General features: G+C 41.7%; 1 protein-coding gene across 1 annotated transcript; it reads left to right on the top strand.

Annotated features, from left to right (window-relative positions):
• The first annotated feature begins 1644 nt into the window (after positions 1–1644).
• MCM6 (minichromosome maintenance complex component 6) lies at positions 1645–19931 on the top strand. The gene is made up of 17 exons (XM_081921699.1): positions 1645–1829; positions 3294–3440; positions 3973–4083; positions 4938–5187; positions 7548–7713; positions 8387–8532; positions 9273–9423; positions 10300–10441; positions 11487–11628; positions 11729–11836; positions 12840–12995; positions 14450–14578; positions 15389–15550; positions 16238–16373; positions 17778–17942; positions 18491–18630; positions 19440–19931. Exons 1-17 carry the CDS (start codon positions 1711–1713, stop codon positions 19554–19556), a joined length of 2487 nt encoding a protein of 828 aa, XP_081777825.1. The 5' UTR covers positions 1645–1710; the 3' UTR covers positions 19557–19931.
• The last annotated feature ends 38 nt before the right edge of the window (positions 19932–19969 follow it).

Here is a 19969-nt window from a genome sequence, read left to right as displayed (position 1 = left end):
TACTTCTGCAGAAATAAACTCTAAACATGACACTTGGAGCAATTCCACTTCCATCCTCATGGTGAATGTCATGTGCCATCATAGAATCATATTCAGTGGTACCTCGGGTTACAGACACTTCAGGTTACATACACTTCAGGTTACAGACTCCGCTAACCCAGAAATAGTACCTCGGGTTAAGAACTTTGCTTCAGGATGAGAACAGAAATCATGCTCCGGCGGCAGCAGGAGGTCCCATTAGCTAAAGTGCTGCTTCAGGTTAAGAACAGTTTCAGGTTAAGAACGGACCTCCGGAACGAATTAAGTACTTAACCCAAGGTACCATTGTAACATGAAAAAATACATAACTACAACGTAACAAAAGTAGTCATAGACAATAAACATTAAAAATACACAACCAAACCAATTTCCACATCAAGCACAACAAAATCTAAAATAAACTAACAGATTAGGGATTTCATTGAAGCATACAATTGATAGGTACTACGGTAATTCTATATGTACCTATTCGTGACATTAATATAATACATTAGTTTCTACTTAAATTCATTTGGGGATTACTTCAAATGTTTCCACTTTGAAATAAATAAATTTGTATTTACTTCAGTTTGATTAGTAGGGTTGTTGACCATTGGGTATTCTGAGGAAATAATGCATTTACAAATCTTTCATACCTTTTTGAATTGGCTAATTGGGTTGATCAATGTGTTTGTTGTGGAAATACGGTAAATGAATTTAGATTCATGAAGGAATAAAATTATATTTAATATGCTTTGCAACTGGATTGTTGGGTGCTGGGTATATTGGGAATATATGTAAATAAATGAATTTTGCTGCTTTTTTTGACTGAGGTAGGCTGGGGCAAAGGGCCTCGTACTTTTAAAGGCAGATAACAAGTAGTCCATAGGAAAGCCTTAGCCTCATGTTGGCTAGATACCTCCAAGCTGACGCGAGACACAAAAACGAAAGGAAACCAGCAGGTGGCTGAAAACAACTGCATTGCAGATTTGAAGGGGGCGGCTGTGTGGCGCTCACGTCCTGCTTTCGTGCCTCCCACAAGGCTTGAGCCTCTGCAAGAAGAGTAAGCCGGGTCAGATGCGCCACTGGTCCGATCCAGCGTGCACTTTTGTCTACGTTCCTACGCACAACTGCCTGGGAGTAAGCGTCCTTGGAAACAAGCAGCACTTACTTCTGAGTAGGCATGTTTAAGAATTCGAGTCCTTGCATACATAAGGGTTAGAAAGGGACCTCAAGGGTCATCTAGTCCAACCCCATACAATGCAGGAATCTCCGCTAAAGCCTCTGGCAGGTGGCCAGGAGATTCCCCTTCTGCCAATACCGACCAAAATTTCCTGCGGGAACAACTTCTGCCACTTCTCAGTGCAAGAAAACACACACCGGTATGTATATGTATATATACGCACACATATCTATATGTGTGTGTGTATGTGTGTTTTCTTGCACTGAGAAGTGGCAGAGGTTGTCCCCCGCCCACTTATTACGTATTCAGAACGCCCCCGCCGCTCGCTCTCCCCGTTTCCCGCGCCGTCAGGTTTGGCGCGAAAAGTTTTCCCGGGCGGACGTTCCGGTGGGGCGTGGCCTCGGCCTCCGAGCGCTTCTGATTGGCGGGCGCCGTCACGAGGGCGCCGCTAGTGGCGCGAATTCTCCCCTCTGTCCGAGCCGGAGAGAAAGAAAGAGAACTTGTCCGCCATGGATTTAGCCGCTGCGGGGGATGCTGGGCTGGCGGCAGCGGCGGCGGCGCCGCTCAAGCAAATCCGCGACGAGGTGGCCGAGAAGTGCCAGAAGCTGTTCCAGGACTTCCTCGAAGCGTGAGTCGTAGGAGCCGCAGGGCGAAACGGGGGGGGGGGTGGAGGGGGGCGCTAGGCGGTGGTCGTGCGCTGCGCTTTGCTGGGCTAGGAGGCCTTAGATAGCCACCCTCCACCTGGGAGCAAGTCCGGCGCTCATCCGCTTCCCCGTAGCTTTTGCATTTGTGCTTTCCCTTAGTGGGGGGGGCGGGGGGGGGAGTGTATAGTATTTATCCCCTCACACCGTGCTTCTCCTGGCCCTAAGACGCTGTTGTTTTTGTTTTGCTTTGTTTGGACAAGTGTGTTTGATTGCTGGGATTGCGCCTCATTCCCAAATGTCAACAGGTGTGCCCTATTTATTTGGGGGGGAGGGGCGTACGGGGGGGGCGCAGTTGCCCGCCCTAAATCAAACAAACATATAAAACTTAACTACATAAATCCTGGCCACGCCCATGGAGAGAGGGATAAATATTTTACTCTGCTTTAGTTTTGTGCCCGTTTTAATTGTACGTGTTATTTATTTACTGCTGTAAGTCGCCTTGAGTTAAGTTTTTTTTGGGGGGGAGGGACTAATAAGTTTAATAAACAAGAGTAGTAGTAGGGGTTTTCCTTTTGAAAATAACCTTAACCTTTTGAAGTGCTGTGAAACAGCTTGTTTTTGCTCAAACGTAAATCTGCCGCTGCAGCTTAAATACTTTTGAGGCTTACTTCCGAGGAAGCATACATAGGCTCAGTCAGCATACCTGCAATCCTATGCACACTTTTAATTATTTACGACTACATTTCTATTCTAGGATCTCAACGTGTCGCACATGGTTCTCTTCCTGCCCCATATCCTTACAAAAACCCAGTGGGGTTGGGTGTGCTGAGAGTCAATGACTGGCCCAAGGTCACCTAAATGAGTTTCATGTTTAAGTGGAGATTTGAACTCTAGTTTCTCAGGTCCTAGTCTAACACTAGACACTAACCACTACACTATTACAAATCAGTAAAATCCTATTGAGCTCAATGATTCTTGCATCTGAGTAAACTTGCATAGGACTACAAAGCTTATAATGGGCTGTACTGTGGGACTCCTTGATAAAAGGCAGCTATTTTTTTCCTCATTTTTTCACTGATTACATTAACCCTCCTAACTAATCATTATTTCTTGTAATCTGATGACCACACCACTGGGGTCTGTGTATTTTTTTCTCATATTTAGATGCTTCCTTCCTTTTCATGTGGCATAATTAGTGAAATGTCAGGGCTCTTCAGTATTGTGTGTGCAGCTTATACAAAATGAACATTTTTACTCGCAGCGATAACTCAGCTTTTCATTAGGGGTTCAGTAGCAGCAGGGGTTCCCTCCTGTCAAGTGATGGTTTCTCATTATTAGCTTTTAAGCCTTTCTCTTCATAGTCTTAGCACAGAGTGTAGCATATGCGGAGACTCACTATTTAGGAAACAATTCCTGCAAACTGTCCCTTAAAATACTGCTATTTTCAGATTTCAGAACAGTGATGGAGAAGTTAAATACTTGCGAGATGCAGAGGAATTGATTCGTCCAGAGAGAAACACGTTAATTGTGAGCTTTGAGGATCTGGAGCAGTTTAATCAGCAGCTTGCTACCACAATCCAAGAAGAGTTCTATAGGTAAGGAGGCTCCAGTAAACATGCTTTATTGAATAGTTGGCTCCATCATAACTATTTTACCCATCCTGAGTTTTATTAGAGGAGTTCTAAGTCAAGGCTGGGGAACCTGTGGACCTCTGGGTGATGTTGAGCTCCAGCTCATAGCCAGCATGGACTTTGGTTAGGGATGATGGAAGATGTAGTTCAAAAACATACAGATGGTCACAGGTGCCCCATTTCTGCTCTAAGTAACATTAAGAAAGAAGGGAATACGTTTTCACAGTTTAAGGTGCTTGTCATTCACAGCCCTCTGGTGGTGGTTTTTTAAAGTATAGCCAGGCATACTAAATAACGTTTGCAAAGATGTTACTTGAACAAAAAGCCAAACAGATTTTTCAGACCACAGTTTTATATTTTTCACTTGTTTTTGTATTTTACCATTGTACTTTTCAAGATACTTTACAGGATAGAAATTCATGATGTATGCTGCTACTTTGATCCAAAGGGTATAAAATATAGATTTGCATCACTAAAACTTGTTTTTCTATTTTAGAGTCTATCCTTTCTTGTGTCGAGCTGTAAAAACCTTTGCTAGAGACCATGGAAATGTCCCCCCCAATAAGGACTTCTATGTTGCTTTCCAGGACCTACCTACCAGACACAAGTAAGATACATTGATACTGTAAAGATGTAAGCATACAATTTAGAAAGGTAACTCCAAATAAGCTCCTTCTTTGTAGGATGTTGTTTACAATTCAGGAGCATTCAAATGGCCTCCATTAACTCGTGAGTCATAGGCTACCCATCCCGATTATACCATCATTTCAGCTATCAGAATATACTGATAGCCAACATGGTTTATCAAGAGGAGTGATGCTGATGTATACAACCGTACTTCCATCATTTTTTTTTCTTTTTTAGTGAGGAGAACAATACTTATGCCTTGTGTTCTATATAGTTAAATGAAAGAGTGCAGGAGATTGCTATGTGGCTATGCTTCAGACATATGGAGAGAAGTTTTTTCTTAGACTCCGATGATGTTTTGCGTGAAGACATGGATAGCGATTTTGCTGATATGAGGCCTACTACCTGTGCTTTAGACCCTTGCACGTCCTGACTAAGAATAGTTGCCCAATAAGAACTAGCTGTGTGGGTTAGTGTTGTGGCAAATGCTTCTTTTCATTAAAGTATGAAACCCATTGGGTCTCAAGGTGGCATCTTAGCTCCAGGTTTCCCTTAATGAAATGGGCCTAGAAAACCTAAACTTCTAAAGGTTTGATTACGTCCTCTGTTTAAATGTCAGGGAAATCATCCCACCATATTCAGTTGGCTTGCACCTAACTGCTGTGAGCAGAACAGGTACTTCTATGTTCTTAGCTACAGAACAGTTTGTACTTGTCAGTTCTGGTTCTCTTTGGACAACAATGGGCCATAATAGGCCATGCACTTGCTATCTGATTTTCCGAAATGTATTTTAAAACAGATGAGCTTTAGAATGTCACTTTGTTCTTTAAACAGAATTCGTGAAATGACGTCAGCTCGAATTGGATCGCTAATGCGTATTAGCGGGCAAGTGGTCCGCACCCACCCGGTTCACCCAGAGCTCGTAAGCGGAACATTCCTGTGCCTGGATTGCCAGACAGTGATAAAAGATGTTGAGCAGCAGTTCAAGTACACACAACCCAACATCTGCAGAAACCCAGTTTGTGCCAATAGGAAACGGTTCCTTCTGGACACCAACAAATCCAGATTCGTTGACTTTCAAAAGGTAATTCAGCAATTGTCAGAATTTCTGCTGGGTTTGAAAACATGATGTGATGTCAGGTTAGTCTTCTATACATGATTGGTTCAGCTGTAAAGTTAAATAAACCATGGTTTGGCACCACATGAACTGTAATTTCCTCCCTGCTTTCATGGGTTTGTGGCAAACCATTGTATGCCGTTTAGTCTAAATTGACAAACTACAGTTTATGCTTGCCTTGGAATCCAGAATCAAAACATGGTTTAAAGTCTTGGTTTTCAGGTCACACATCTTAGTTTGCTGGTTTTGGACAAAATAGTAAACTAAACTATAGTGAAAGGATGGGAGTCTTGACATGCAGGAAGGAGAAGGAACTCAGGTGCCTGCTGGTAAAGGCCTGTTGATGTAGCATTGAACAATGATTTAGCATTATGTCCTGTGTCTCTTAAGTGTAAAGTTTTGCTCTTACTACAGGTGGCGAACATTTTGCACAGGAGATCCATTCCTGGCTTATGTACACATAAGCGGAGCACACATAAGTCCACTGTGCCCTGTTCCACTCCTCTTTTGCCCTTTTCTGGGTCCGATCTGTGCATCAGCAGTCACATGTCAGTCGGATGTACAGAAAACGGTCACCACCTGTACTTGAATAAAATGTAGCAATTTTTGTGTTTTTCCTGTGTGTAAGTGAAAATCTGCCAACTGAGGATACAGTGGATGCATCTTACGAAATGCATTCTAGCTTATGCCATATTAAATGAGTTTGTCTTTAAGGTGCCACGAGGCTGCATTGGTTTCATTATAGCAGGATAACACAGCAGTCCCTCTGGAATATCTTATGGGCAGCTCTTGTAAATTACTGCCATTCGTCTTCCAGAATGCTGTATTCAGACCTGAAAGTTCTCTTGTCTTCATAATTGAAGTGACTGGAGTTCACTCATGTCATGCTCCCACTGGAAGGAGGGGATGAAGTCAGATTTCCCCAGTAACTTCTCCTTCCCTGCAATTGTCTGCATGAGAGGTCCGGCACATATACACACGCACACCTTGCACAAATGGAAGGGGCCTGGCCTTCCTTTCACGGGAGGAAAGCTCACAATACAAACTAAAGTGTGCATATATTCAACCTATTAAGAATCATTTTCTGTAGTGAAAAATGTATTTAATTATCAGGTGTTTTTCAGAACCCAAAGAGCAAGATGCACCTTGTAAATTTAGGAATCTGTCTCAGCTGCTGTAGAGATCAACAATGGCGCTGAGAAGTGATCTCATCGTGCAGCCTATAGGGATCACCTAGTCTCTCTAGATATTTTTTCACAATATTAGAAACATTCTTTACCATTTTGAACCACATGTATTTTGTTGCTGTACAGACCTGTCACATTTGTAAAGTGCTTTCCACTTGAGAAGAAGAAAGGTGTATCAGCAAAAATCTGCTTTGAATGCAGGCTTAGACATTTGTCATTGATGGAAGACTAAGAGTTATATTTGACAGAATCTTTTGCTGCTGGTGTATTGCTTCTTTGGTGGTTGTCTTCTGTTGCTTTGATTGGCACTTGCCCAGTCTCTATCCTAGCGGTTGTGGATTTGTGTCTCGTCTTCTCCGCCTTCATGTTGTTGGACTGTAGGTCCCATAACCCGTGAGCATTTACTATGCTGGCTGAGGCTTATGGGAGTCAGAGTCCAACAACATCTGTAAGCCCACTGGTTCCTCACTCTCTTCTTACCCTATCTCAATTTTTTCCACAGCCGTCAGCATGGTAGAAACAAGCTTGCACTTTGACAGTGTTCCCTGTGAGATTTGCCCTTTGTGTACTGAGGGTGTCTAGACATTTAAGGGAACCTGCTTAATAGCTGTGCTGTTAGTTTTGTTTTATGGTGATGCTCCATGATAGCTATCAGAAAGAGCCTGAAAATTAATCAGGTACAGTGGTACCTTGGGTTACATATGCTTCAGGTTACAGACTCCGCTAACCCAGAAATAGTACCTCGGGTTAAGAACTTTGCTTCAGGATGAGAACAGAAATCATGGCACGGTGGCTGCAGCAGGCCCCATTAGCTAAAGTGGTGCTTCAGGTTCAGAACAGTTTCAGGTTAAGAACGGACCTCCGGAACAAATTAAGTACTTAACCCGAGGTACCACTGTATTTGTAACCATTACCGGGGCTCCTAGAAACTTGATGCCGGTAATTAGAAATTTCATAAATTCTGGGTTTTAAAAAAAATGTAAGGCACTTCATTAGGAATGCAGCATCATTATCTCCCCCACCCCACCCCCGGTAGTCTTCAGGCTGGAAACATTTGGGTTCAGTTTTGTGACATTTTCAGGTAAACTACTAATGATAAGATAACTTCCTCTTGACAGCTTGCTTTTCCTATCTCATCAGGTCCGTATTCAGGAGACCCAAGCTGAGCTACCCCGGGGAAGCATTCCTCGCAGTGTTGAGGTGATTCTGCGGGCTGAAGCTGTGGAATCGGCCCAGGCTGGTGACAAGTGTGACTTCACAGGTTCCCTCATTGTTGTGCCTGATGTGTCCCAGCTGTCTACCCCAGGTTGGTTGACCCTGTGCAGAGCAGAGCAGAGCAGTGTGAGGGAATCTTTCCTTGTTCAGAAAGGGCATGGTTATAGCGAGTAGTTGGAAAAATGCAGAAGAGCTTGGGGTGAACCAATGGAGCAAAAAGCTGAATAATATAATTTTAGAATATCTAACTGTGAAGATATACAGAATGAAAGGGTTTAAGGTCAGTGAGAAAGAGGAGGATTGGTTTGAGGAGATACTGAATTATTTGGGTAGGTTTGAACAATTTGGGGCAATTAAAATGTTAAAAGTTAAATAAACCTTGTGGATGGAGGAGTGTTAACATATATAAAATTGTACATATGGTTGATTTGAATATGTTATTGATTTTGTATACCCAATGTACCAGCCGCCTGGGGGGTTTCACTGTTTGTGTTTTGGTTGTTATTGTAAAAATTTAATAATAAAAAAGAAAGGGCATGTGTAGGACAGCCTTCCTGAAATTCTGCAGCTTCAGTATACTTCAAGCAAAAGGCCAGGCTCGTATTACTTTCTCTGTGGTGTGGGAGCTTGTTCGGTGCAGGCATTGCTATTCCCACCTACATTCCAAAGTGAAGAGCTGTTCCTTTCTGCCTCGTTCAAATGTGTAGGCTGAAAATGACCACATGTTCCTGGAGCAGAACTTAAAACAGGTCTTGCTCTTATAGGTGTCCGAGCAGAAACTGGCTCTCGTGTGAGTGGGAAAGAAGGCTATGAAACTGAAGGTGTCAGAGGACTTCGTGCACTTGGAGTCAGAGAGTTATCCTATAAATTAGTCTTTCTAGCATGTTACGTTGCACCAACAAACCCAAGGGTAAGCCTTACTCAGGAAGAGGAGCTTCCAGAATATTTTTCTTGAAGATATTAATGATGGGATTTGGTTCTCTTGTCCCCAGGAAAGGTGAGCCCTTTCAGTGTATCATTACGCCAAGCAATAGAGCAGCCTTTCTCAACCTGTGGGTCCCCAGTTGTTGTTGAACTACAACTCCCATCACCCCTAGCTAGCAAGGCCAGAGCTCAGGGATGATGGGAGTTGTACTCCAACAACATCTGGAGACCCACAGGTTGAGAACCACTGCAATAGAGTAAAGTGGTAGATTGGACACTTTTTAGATACTCTTATTCAAGAACTAGAACAGCGGGGCAAATTCTGGGCTAGAACCTTCCAACCTCATCCGCTTGGGGGAGTATTCTCCCACCTGTAACCTGAAATACTTTATTGCATTCTGCTGCCACATGTTGAATGTTTAGATCCAGCCCTAAATGGTCTCATTTTGGAGATATTTAAATTGAAGTCCTCTTGTGACATACTTCCCACCTTTGCCTTAAGGCAGGGATAGAAAACCTGTGCCCATCCACCTGTGTTGCTTAATTACATTCCCCATCACCCGTGAACATTGGGCCATGGTGGTTGGGGCTGGTGGGGGTTAAGAGTTCAACAGCATCTGGAGCCCTCCCAGCGTCCCCTTGCCTGACTTAAGACTTAAGTTACTTTCTAGTCTCTGCAATATATTTGCATTTTTATATATTTTCCCTCAACCCTCTTTGTTTTAGTTTGGTGGCAAAGAGCTGCGAGATGAAGAACAGACTGCAGAAAGCATTAAAAACCAGATGTCAGTAAAGGAGTGGGAAAAAGTATTTGAAATGAGCCAGGATAAAAACCTTTATCACAACCTTTGTACCAGCCTCTTTCCAACCATACATGGTAAGATCTAATGTGGAGCCATAGTAATGATTGCTATCGTTGACTAATTTTCTAGGTCAGCTGGAAGCTTTCAAATTAAATTCCTATTGTCTAATATGTATTCATGTCTTTGTTTTGTTATCCCTTCTGAACAGGAGGTATCAAAACAGTGAATTTTGTTTTCTGTATGTCATTTGTGGTGTTGTACCCAAAGAGTAAGATAGGAATGCAGCAATTGAGAGTTACATGCAGTCCTTTTTAAGATTATTTGCCTGTTTTCTGGCCGTTTTTGCAAATACATAATGCTGTTTTTCTGTGCATTCTTTTTTCATGGGACCATGGAAAGAAGAGCCCCTAGTTATGTTTTACCTTTTACTTCAAACCTTGCTGTGAGAACATGATCCTGTAATTGTGGGTTTTAATCTGTACAGATAACTTCTCTGGCTTTTCCTTATTCAGTAACCTCTGTGCTCTAAAAGATGATTATAACCCTGGACTCTGATTTATAGACCGTTTAAGATAGCTTATTCCTATTGACTGCTGTGTTATCTTGGTAATCACTCTGTCCAACACAAATAAATTTGAACTGTAATATTTAAGTATGTTTAGCGATCACATCCCTTGTTTGCATTTTAATGCCATATCGGAGAGAGGTGATGAATCAGCTATGATTTTGAGACTTTCCTGTGGCTATCCACCAGGCTGGTGCTGCTCAATCAGAACAGTAGCTTGTCAGAGATTTAACCAGTCCCTGAAGAAACTTGTTTGAATTTTGAATTACTGTCTGAAGCCAGCCCATAACAACAACTAGAATCTAAGCTTTGCTCCTGCATTGTGTTCTTAGAATTGAGTCTAAATGTGAGCGTCCCCAAAACTAACTTAGTTATTGTGATGCAGGTAATGATGAAGTTAAGCGAGGGGTTTTACTCATGTTGTTTGGTGGCGTTCCTAAGACAACAGCAGAAAGCACTTCACTTCGTGGTGACATCAACGTTTGTATTGTTGGCGATCCGAGTACTGCCAAGAGTCAATTTCTTAAGTAAGTTTCTTGCGAACTAGCGTACGGTTAACTTGCATTGTCACTGTTTGTGTATGTTGTGTTCAGGAGAATTTAGTCTCTGGTAAGAGGAAATAGGATTGCTGCCTCTGTAAAACAGTGGCTTTATGCTGATTTCTGTGTTGGTCCTTTCTGTCTCTGTACCAGTTATTCTGTTTTTGGATTGTAGTTGTATTTTGTTGTCTTTTAAATTTGTGATGCACCAAGAAGATGTTGTTAATTGGATTGTAGAGACTTTCAAAAATAAAAAAAATGACTAGAATATATATATATAGAGAGAGAGAGAGATGAAAAATGTACATATCTATACAAACATTATGTGCTATCTCTTTACATATGAAGAAAAAGAAAATTAGGTAGTAAATAGAAAATTTATAAAGTACTGTAATAAAAAAAGAAAAGAAAAATAACAAAGATATGAAATAAAAAAATCAAAAGAAGAAAAGACAAGAGAAGACAACAGTATTTACACAATAAAAATGTTCATCGATGCAATCCTTCCCATCCTTCTCATTATACTGTAATATAAACATTCTTTTTTAACACAGATTTGTATTGTATAATATCATTTATTTCTGCTTTGTATATATTCCTCTAATCTTTTTCTTTACAAATATCACTCAATTTCTGCTAATATGACTAGAATATATTAAAACGCCTAGGTGAAAAAGACTGCTCTTAACCCGGCACTGAAATGATAACAGTTTTTATGCCAGGCAACCTGCTTGTGGGGAGAGTGCCCTCCATTATGACTGCTGAGAAAGCCCCCCACCCCCGGTAGATGCCCTCCATTCTCCTGATGGAAGGAATACAGGGAGAAGGGCCTCTGCAGGAGATCTTAAACACTGAGCAGGGTGCTGCTACTTGTTGGAACAAAAACATTGTAATTACTAAATAGGCTTGCTTTCAAATAATCAGCTACGTAATTTAGAGCCCTGCAGCCTGCAAACCTTTAAAGTCAACTGTAGTGTTTGTGTCACACTTTCTGATGCGAATTGCTGAGTAGCCTGCCAATTTAAACCAACAGGCACGTGGAGGAATTCAGCCCCCGAGCTGTATACACCAGTGGAAAGGCCTCTAGCGCTGCTGGCTTAACGGCTGCTGTTGTGAAAGACGAAGAGTCCTATGAATTTGTCATTGAAGCTGGAGCTCTGATGTTGGCAGATAATGTAAGTTATCCAGTGCATAGTATTTAGTAGCTCTGAAAGGAGGGGCCCCTTTTGTTTTCAAGTGCGGAAGTACAGTTGTTGAATCTGCACTCTCTTTTAGGGAGTCTGTTGCATTGATGAATTTGACAAAATGGATATGAGGGATCAAGTTGCCATTCACGAAGCTATGGAGCAACAGACTATATCCATTACTAAAGCAGGAGTTAAGGTAAGTGGCTGTGTGTTGCTTGAACTTTGTGTATCCTTTGCTCAGATGGTATTGGGGAGAGATTTCTTTGCTTCTCCAGTGACCTTTGGGCCATTTCCTGTCAAATAGTTTCATTCCATTAGAAGAACTAAGGAACTTTTCTTACAACTGAACGCTTCTAGAAGAGGGTGTCAGTCTGTAGTCTATATCCAGAACAGGATATCTTCCTCTTCCACAAGCCTACATCACAATTAAGCCCACCAGTCCCTGGCAGCAGCAGCAGTACTGCTGCTTACCAGTGCAGGGGCCCAGAGGGTGATGGGAAGTTAGTGGCTATGAGAGTCCTGCAATAGTCCCAACCTCATGGGTTTTCTGCCCCACCCCATCCAGGAAAGCAGCAGGAGCAGTACTGTTGCAAGACATCTGCACAACACCAACATTCCATGCTGGTCCCTCCTGTTAAACATTTCTTCCAGAAATCTGTCCCACTGTGAAAAACTGGGTAATTGGGCTATAATCCTTTGCAGGCTTTTGGGGGGAGAAAGCTCCATTGAACCCAGTAGGACATGCTTCTAAGCAAGAAAGTTAACAATTGTGCTGCAATATACATCAAGTTAGGTGTCCATAATTTCATGAAGTTAGTGGCTTAAGCACCTGATAATTATGGGCATGTTGATGGCCTTAAACAGCAATAGAATGTATTCCTTTGAAAAAGCCCATCCACATAAACAATGAAGAAAGTAGCCAGCAATGAAATATGCTGATTTTCACCTTTGTTATAAATGTTGCAGGGAAAATATAATAAATGCTTTACTATCGTTCTTACACAGTATTCCTGGAAATCATTTGATGTATTTTGGTAGGGTGGAGGATATTTTTTTACATGATTGATCAAACTGGCACCCAGGCACGATTGAAACTGCTGTGTTTTCTTCCCCAACACTTTTTATTTGTGTAATTTGTAATTTGTTAACAACTCTACACTGCTTAGGACAAGCAAACAAACATGTTCTTGTTTTAACAGGCTACTTTGAATGCCAGGACCTCTATTTTGGCCGCAGCTAACCCAGTTGGTGGACGTTATGATAGAGCAAAGTCTCTGAAACAGAACATAAACCTGTCAGCCCCCATCATGTCTCGATTTGATCTCTTCTTTATTCTTGTGGATGAATGCAATGAGGTAATGTGTAATCTACATACTGTATATTATGCATTTTAGATTCAGAAATATGCAGGCTATAAATGCAGTTGTCCATGAATTTTCTTTTTTTGCCCATTCATACTCATTGGTGCATTTTAATCCCTTCCATTGCCATATGTCTGTCTTTGCTCCCCCCACAACCATTGCTACATTTCTGTCTTAGTCTGCCCATTGCTTACACAGTGGCACATATGGGGTGGGAGTAGCATAACCTGAACATCTTACAACAATGTGGCAGATGCAATTTTATCTTGGGATCCAAGACATTAACCCATGGGTAGGCAACCTAAGGCCCAGGGGCCGGATGCGGCCCAATCGCCTTCTCAATCCGGCCCGCGGACGGTCCGGGAATCAGCGTGTTTTTACATGAGTAGAATATGTCCTTTTGTTTAAAACGCATCTCAGTTATTTGTGGGGCCTGCCTAGTGTTTTTACATGAGTAGAATGTGTGCTTTTATTTAAAATGCATTTCTGGGTTATTTGTGGAGCATAGGAATTCGTTCAATTTTTTTCCTTCCAAAATATAGTCCGGCCCCCCACATGGTCTGAGGGACAGTGAACCGGCCCCTGCTGAAAAAGTTTGCTAACCCCTGCTAACCCAATGACAGAGTTAACTGCAAGGGCACCCATGCCGTGCACGGGGGGGGGGGCTGCGGCGTCAGCGGTGGAGTGGGTGATCCCCTGAGCGCTTTGGTGGTAGGGCGGGCAATCCCCCGTGTGTGTGACGACATGCCTTTTTTTTACCCCCCCCCTCAAGGATGGCACCTGGGGCGAGCCGCCCCCACCACACACCCCCTTCCTATGCCCCTGCATCAACCTCAAGGAAGTTGTGGAAGGAAAGTTCCCCATCTCTCTTGTGTCCACCTGACTAAAAATCCTCTTTAGGGTGTTGGGGGGCATTATTGAATAATGTAGGATGATGTGCAGGAGATTGCTGGAGGAAGGGAGAAACATCCCAGTGTATTTTTATATATTCTCTCTTCTCACAAACACACGCCTCAGGGTAGCTGGCAGGTAGTGGGGGCGCTGGTGGCTGCGATGCAGCAGAGGGAAAACTTTCATAAAAATGAACTCTCTTAGGATCCAAGCTGATGGAATTATTTGGGAGCTTGTGCATAATAGAATATTTAGTCCTTTAAAAAATGTATAAAACAGATTGCTTCTACAACAGATGGTAGTTTGTTGTTTTTTCAAAATCCTGTTTTGGTTTCTCTTTTTACCCCTAAAGACTCAAATGAACTCACTGACTGGACTATCTATTCATGTATTGGACAGCTCAGTTTCATTTGAGCTGCTTGCATTACCTAAACGACCATCGAGATATCCTCAAACGTTTTGAAAGTTGCTGGGTGCATCATTTTTATTATGTTGTTTTGTTCATGATTTGTTATAACTTTAGTTCACGTATTCTGACCAAAACCTGCCCCCTTCAGGTTACAGATTATGCCATTGCAAGACGCATTGTGGATCTTCATTCTAGGATAGACGAATCGATTGATCGCCTGTATTCGCTAGATGACATCCGAAGGTATCTTCTCTTTGCCAGGCAGTTTAAACCCAAGGTAATGAGACAGACTTCAGTACTAGGTTGGGATAGCTCAGTCAATAGAGCGTGAGACACTGAATCTCAGGGTCATGGGGATTGGACTCAATGACTCTTCTGGTCCCTTCCAACTCTACGAGATCTGTGATTCCAGAGAGTTTGAGCGCAGCATGGCATGAGAAACCTGAACTGATACCGAATGTATAGTGGTTACTTTGACTTCGACATAGTTGTTGCTAATGCTCAGGCTCACGTACCTGGTTAATTAGGATGTAGTGTAAGTGGTATCTACTTCTGTGGCAGCGATTTGGAACCAGTTGGGTTTGCCTAAAGTTTAGTGTGTCGGCTGTTTGAAGCAGCAAGAAGTGTTCAGGTGAGCCATTGTTGTGCAGTGGTTGGAGTGTTGGGCAAGAAAGACCAGAGTAGGAATCCCCACTCAGCCATGAAACTCACAGGGTGACCTTGGGCCAGTCACTCACAAGGTTGCTGTGAAGATAAAAAGGGGATGGGGGGCAGATTGTGCATGCCACCTTGAGCCCCTTGGATGGCATATAAATACAATAAATAAATAATTTTGTACTGTATTTTTGTGCCGCTCTTGTCAATCACAGTAGACAGGCGCATTTTAATTACGCAATAATTTTTTTTAGACTGACTCTTTCTTGTTGTTCGTTGCAAATAAATGTCGAATCCATATCCAGCTGTTGATCTAGTTTGTAATAGAAGTTTGACTCTCCGGCCCCAATGAATATATGAAGTTTATAAATGGGAAGTGGTGCACAATTTCACTATAGCTTACCACATTTTCCTTTCATTCGTTCTCCAATAGATTTCTAAGGAGTCGGAGGATTTTATAGTTGAACAATATAAGCGCCTTCGCCAGAGGGATGGTTCCGGCATTACAAAATCGTCATGGAGAATCACAGTGCGGCAGCTGGAAAGCATGATTCGGCTGTCGGAAGCAATGGCACGGATGCATTGCTGCGACGAGGTAGCTAAACTTAATGGGGCAGCATGGAACAGGACAGAGCTTTGACCAATGCAGCTGTTCTTAACATTTTTATTCTGTTTAAACATATAGCTAAAAATGCCCATGGTTAATTCTCATCATTTTAAGCATAAATTTGGGGATTACTGTCGCTTGAAATGAAAACCTTTTATATGAATGGTACATGTTCAGTTTGTAACTAGTCCAGTGCTAGCTTATGTTTCTACATAGGGGTGGAAATGCTTATTACGCAGAAGTTTTTAGCTGAAATTTTAGACCAGCTGCAAGTTTTTGTGTGGCCCACAAGCCTTCAGTCTTTCAGAGAGAGAAAGTGAGTTAAGTAAAAGATAACAACTTTATAAACTGTATCTTTAGCTTTCTTCATTTGTAGAAGTTGGCCGTGTTTGGCTTTTGACTGTGAATCCAGTGTTACTGGAGCCTTCCTCCTTGGCACAGGGAAGGGGGACAAGTTGGAAAGTACTCTTGTTGCTTCTATGGCCAAGAGATGTTTTGGAGCCCATCAATTGTATTGTCTATAAATTGTTTCACGTGTATATTTTGTTGTACACGACCTTGGATTATTATATTTTATACGAGTTCATGGCATGGATTTTTTTTTAACAAATAAATAATGTGTGTTTGGACAGGTATTTCTTTATTCATCTTGACTCTTCTTAAATATTTGTAAAGGTCCATCCAAAACATGTGAAGGAAGCCTTCAGGTTACTGAACAAATCCATCATCAGAGTTGAAACTCCAGATATCAATTTAGACCAAGATGAAGAACAAGCCATTGATGAGCCTGAGGCCCAGGATGGAGTTCAGAGTGAGTAGTTTGCTAATGAACTATAGACTATATCAGACTTCCACAACCTGTGATGCCCTCTAGAATGTTTTATAATACAGCTCCTATTGTCACTGGTCATGTCGGATAAGGCTGTTGGAAGCTGTGATCCTGAACATTCAGAAGGCACCAGGTTGGGAAACACCTGACAAATGTTTTTACCTGATGGCCTCATTGAAAGCTGTTATGATAATGGTCGCAAAATAAATCTCTTAATAATAAAATAATTCTTGGAACATGCTTGTTTCTGGGTCCAGTTCAGGTTCTAGTTTTGTCCTTTGAAGCCTTGTACAGATATATATACACACACACACATGTACATATGCACATATATACACATACACACACATATATATATTATATATACACACACATATACATATTTATACACCAACACACACACATATATATGTACATATACACACACACACACACACACACACACACACACACACACACACACACATTTTTCCTGCAGTACTCTTGAAGCATAGTTAAAAACAAGCTATGGATTAAAGTGTAGAAAACCAAAGTTACTTCCTGGCTTTATTGCTCATGGTTTGTTTTGAAGGAGAAAAACTAAATGCCCAGGTTCAGACTTCATGACAAGTCAGGCTCTGGCTTGTTTTCTTGGCAGTGCAGCAGCAACAGGAGGCAGAGTGGAGCAGAGAATCTTTTAGCAGCGTGTGCCACCACACTGTGCATTTGCCTTAAGCCAGTAGGTTTAAGATCTCAAGTGGAACCTTTTTAGTGGTGGAGCTCTTGCTTGGCATTGCCTGCTTGGCATCTTCTCAACAAGTATTTAGTCCACCAAAAAGCTTTTAAATGAATTGGATTTTTATTTGAAACCTGTTTTGTTTAAAAAAAATAAAAATAGAAGGCATTTTGTTCTTTGTTCTTTATTTTATATGTGGTGGACTTAGTGTGGACTACTAAGAGAACCTTTCTGTGGACCCAGTATATAAGCTTTAAACCACAATCGTGTAATCTGTTACCAAGGAGTAACTCCCATTGAAGTCAGTAGGGCTTACCTCTGAGCAGATATGTGTCTTATGGAGCTGTAAATCAGTCAATAATGGCTTTGGTCTAATCAAGATAACAAGACATCATATCTTTCATATTTATTGTTTTGAAAATAAGAACTATGCCCTGAAATCCTTATGGCTACAGAACTGAAAATGATAAGGTATCTGTTTGGAAGACTCCATAAAATCTCAGTCACCTAGAAAATATAGATAACATCATTTGATATGAACTGCTACACTTTCAAAATGTTTGTTCTGGGTGGAGGGTGGGGAACAGGCAATTAAGTCATTTGTGATGTGCTTCTACTGCGGCTTCTGCCCCTACCTTGGCATAATGTGTACAAAAACTTTCTGTGCTCAGGAGATGGAGATACTGCAGTCGTTAATGGCTTGGTGAACGGCATCAATGGACATGCAGATGATCTGAGCAAGGATGTGGCACCAAAGGCTTCCCTAAGGCTTAGTTTCCCTGAATATCGCAGAATCTCAAACCTCATTGTAATGCATCTGAGAAAATCGGAAGAAGGTAATAAAGCAATGTCTTGGTGCATGCAGAATTAAGTACATGCTTAGTAATCACATTGCATGTTCTTTGAAATCCAAGTGCAAGCCACTGGGAAGGTCTCAGAATTGCAGTGTGTGGGGTTAAGTGGTTTAAGCCATCCCTCCCCAGCTACAGTCCCCATGAAATCATCTCCTTCTCCCACCCTCCGACTTACCATTACAAGATGATTTCCCCCTAGTGCTAACTGTAGCAAGAGTGGGGGGAGGAAGTAGGGTTGCTGACAGCCTGCCAAATTTGATTTGGGGCTCAATTCAGCAATTTGGATCAGCAAGTTCAATTCCCCTCTGCTCTTCCCCCCCCCCTCAAAAAATATAAATCCTGGATTGGAAGGTCTTAGCTGTAAATAATAAACAAAGTCCAGCTCCCCTTCTATGCTGCCAGCAAGCGTTTTCCATATATGGTGTCTTGACTTCCTGAATCATGTTTGAAACATTTTCGAGACAGTCAGTCTGGGATTTCAGAGTGTTTTATCATCATCATCATCACCTTCCTTTCTATTCTTCCTGCAGAAGATGATGACGCCTCCTTAAAAAAGAGTGAACTTATCAACTGGTATTTAAAAGAAATTGAATCAGAAATAGATTCTGAAGAAGAACTGATAAATAAGAAGATGATAATAGAAAAAGTGATCCATCGTCTTACACACTATGTACGTACACTTATACCTGAAATTGTAAGGTTTTTTTGAAGTAAAAACCCTACTTTAAATTCCTTAAAGGATGTGATGATAATAAATAAATAATGTGGTCTTTGATTAGCTCAGTGCTCCATCCTATATGCATGTTTACCTTGTGACACATGGCACTGTGTTAAATCGGTCTTGCTTCCAAGCAAGTATATACAGAATTGCATGTCCTGTTGTGTTTAGTGGAGTTTTGTTCCAGGTAGGTGTGCATATGATTGTAATCTAAGGTTGCAATACTGCACATACTTGGGTGCGAGTTCACTGAATCAGTAGTACATTCTTCCAAGTAGATATGCAAAAGAATGCACTTGATGAGCTGTTGGTGGTAGCCTTTAATTCTGGCGCACATAAGTTTGGTGAGAAATGGAGATGAAGAGGGCATGATATTAATTGCTCAATTGGAAGTACAGTGGTACCTCTGGTTACTTACTTAATTCGTTCTGGAGGTCCGTTCTTAACCTGAAACTGTTCTTAACCTGAAGCACCACTTTAGCTAATGGGGCCTCCTGCTGCTGCCGCGCCGCCACCGTGCGATTTCTGTTCTCATCCTTAAGCAAAGTTTTTAACCCGAGGTAATATTTCTGGGTTAGCGGAGTCTGTAACCTGAACCGTATGTAACCTGAAGTGCATGTAACCCGAGGTACCACTGTAAATCCTGCTTTAAAGCAGTGGCATTTTCCTTTGAAGTAAGTATGCTTGTGACTGGGGTGTCTTACAACGTGTGACCTAGGACTCTTCAGAACATGGCCTGACTGAGGCTCTCTGTATTTCAGGACCACATTCTAATTGAGCTCACACAAACAGGGCTGAAAGATTCCGTGGAAGGACAGAGCATTGATGAAGAAGACCCTTACCTTGTAGTTAATCCTAACTACTTGTTGGAAGACTAGGGATTATGAAACAATTCTACAGTCACAACGTATCCATTCCCTATTGGAGACCAGCACTCAACTGGCTAATTTTATATCTTATCTGTCTATCACTGTTGTACATAGTTGGCTACCCAAAAAAAGCTTTGTCACATAATTCACCCACCTTCTCTTTTTAATTCTCTTTTATTAAGGGAAAAGCTTCTCCATTCCTTTCCAGAAAAAGGGTCCTGCAACCTAACAGGGCAGCTGTTTAGAACAAAACTTCCATATCCTCATGCTCCTTTTATGCTTTTTACATATTTTTTCTGCATCTCTGTAGCATAATCTTATGTTGTAGGTCCCCTTGATGTCTATCTTAATTTGTGAAAAATAAAGTATTCCTTATATACAAAATGATTTCTTTTTCTTTTTCGCTACAGAAATAGCCCCAA

The sequence above is a fragment of the Podarcis melisellensis genome, assembly GCF_964234715.1.
Source record: "Podarcis melisellensis genome assembly, chromosome: 1".
Classification (NCBI taxonomy): domain Eukaryota; kingdom Metazoa; phylum Chordata; class Lepidosauria; order Squamata; family Lacertidae; genus Podarcis; species Podarcis melisellensis.
This window is presented reverse-complemented; position numbering and strand designations above follow the sequence as displayed.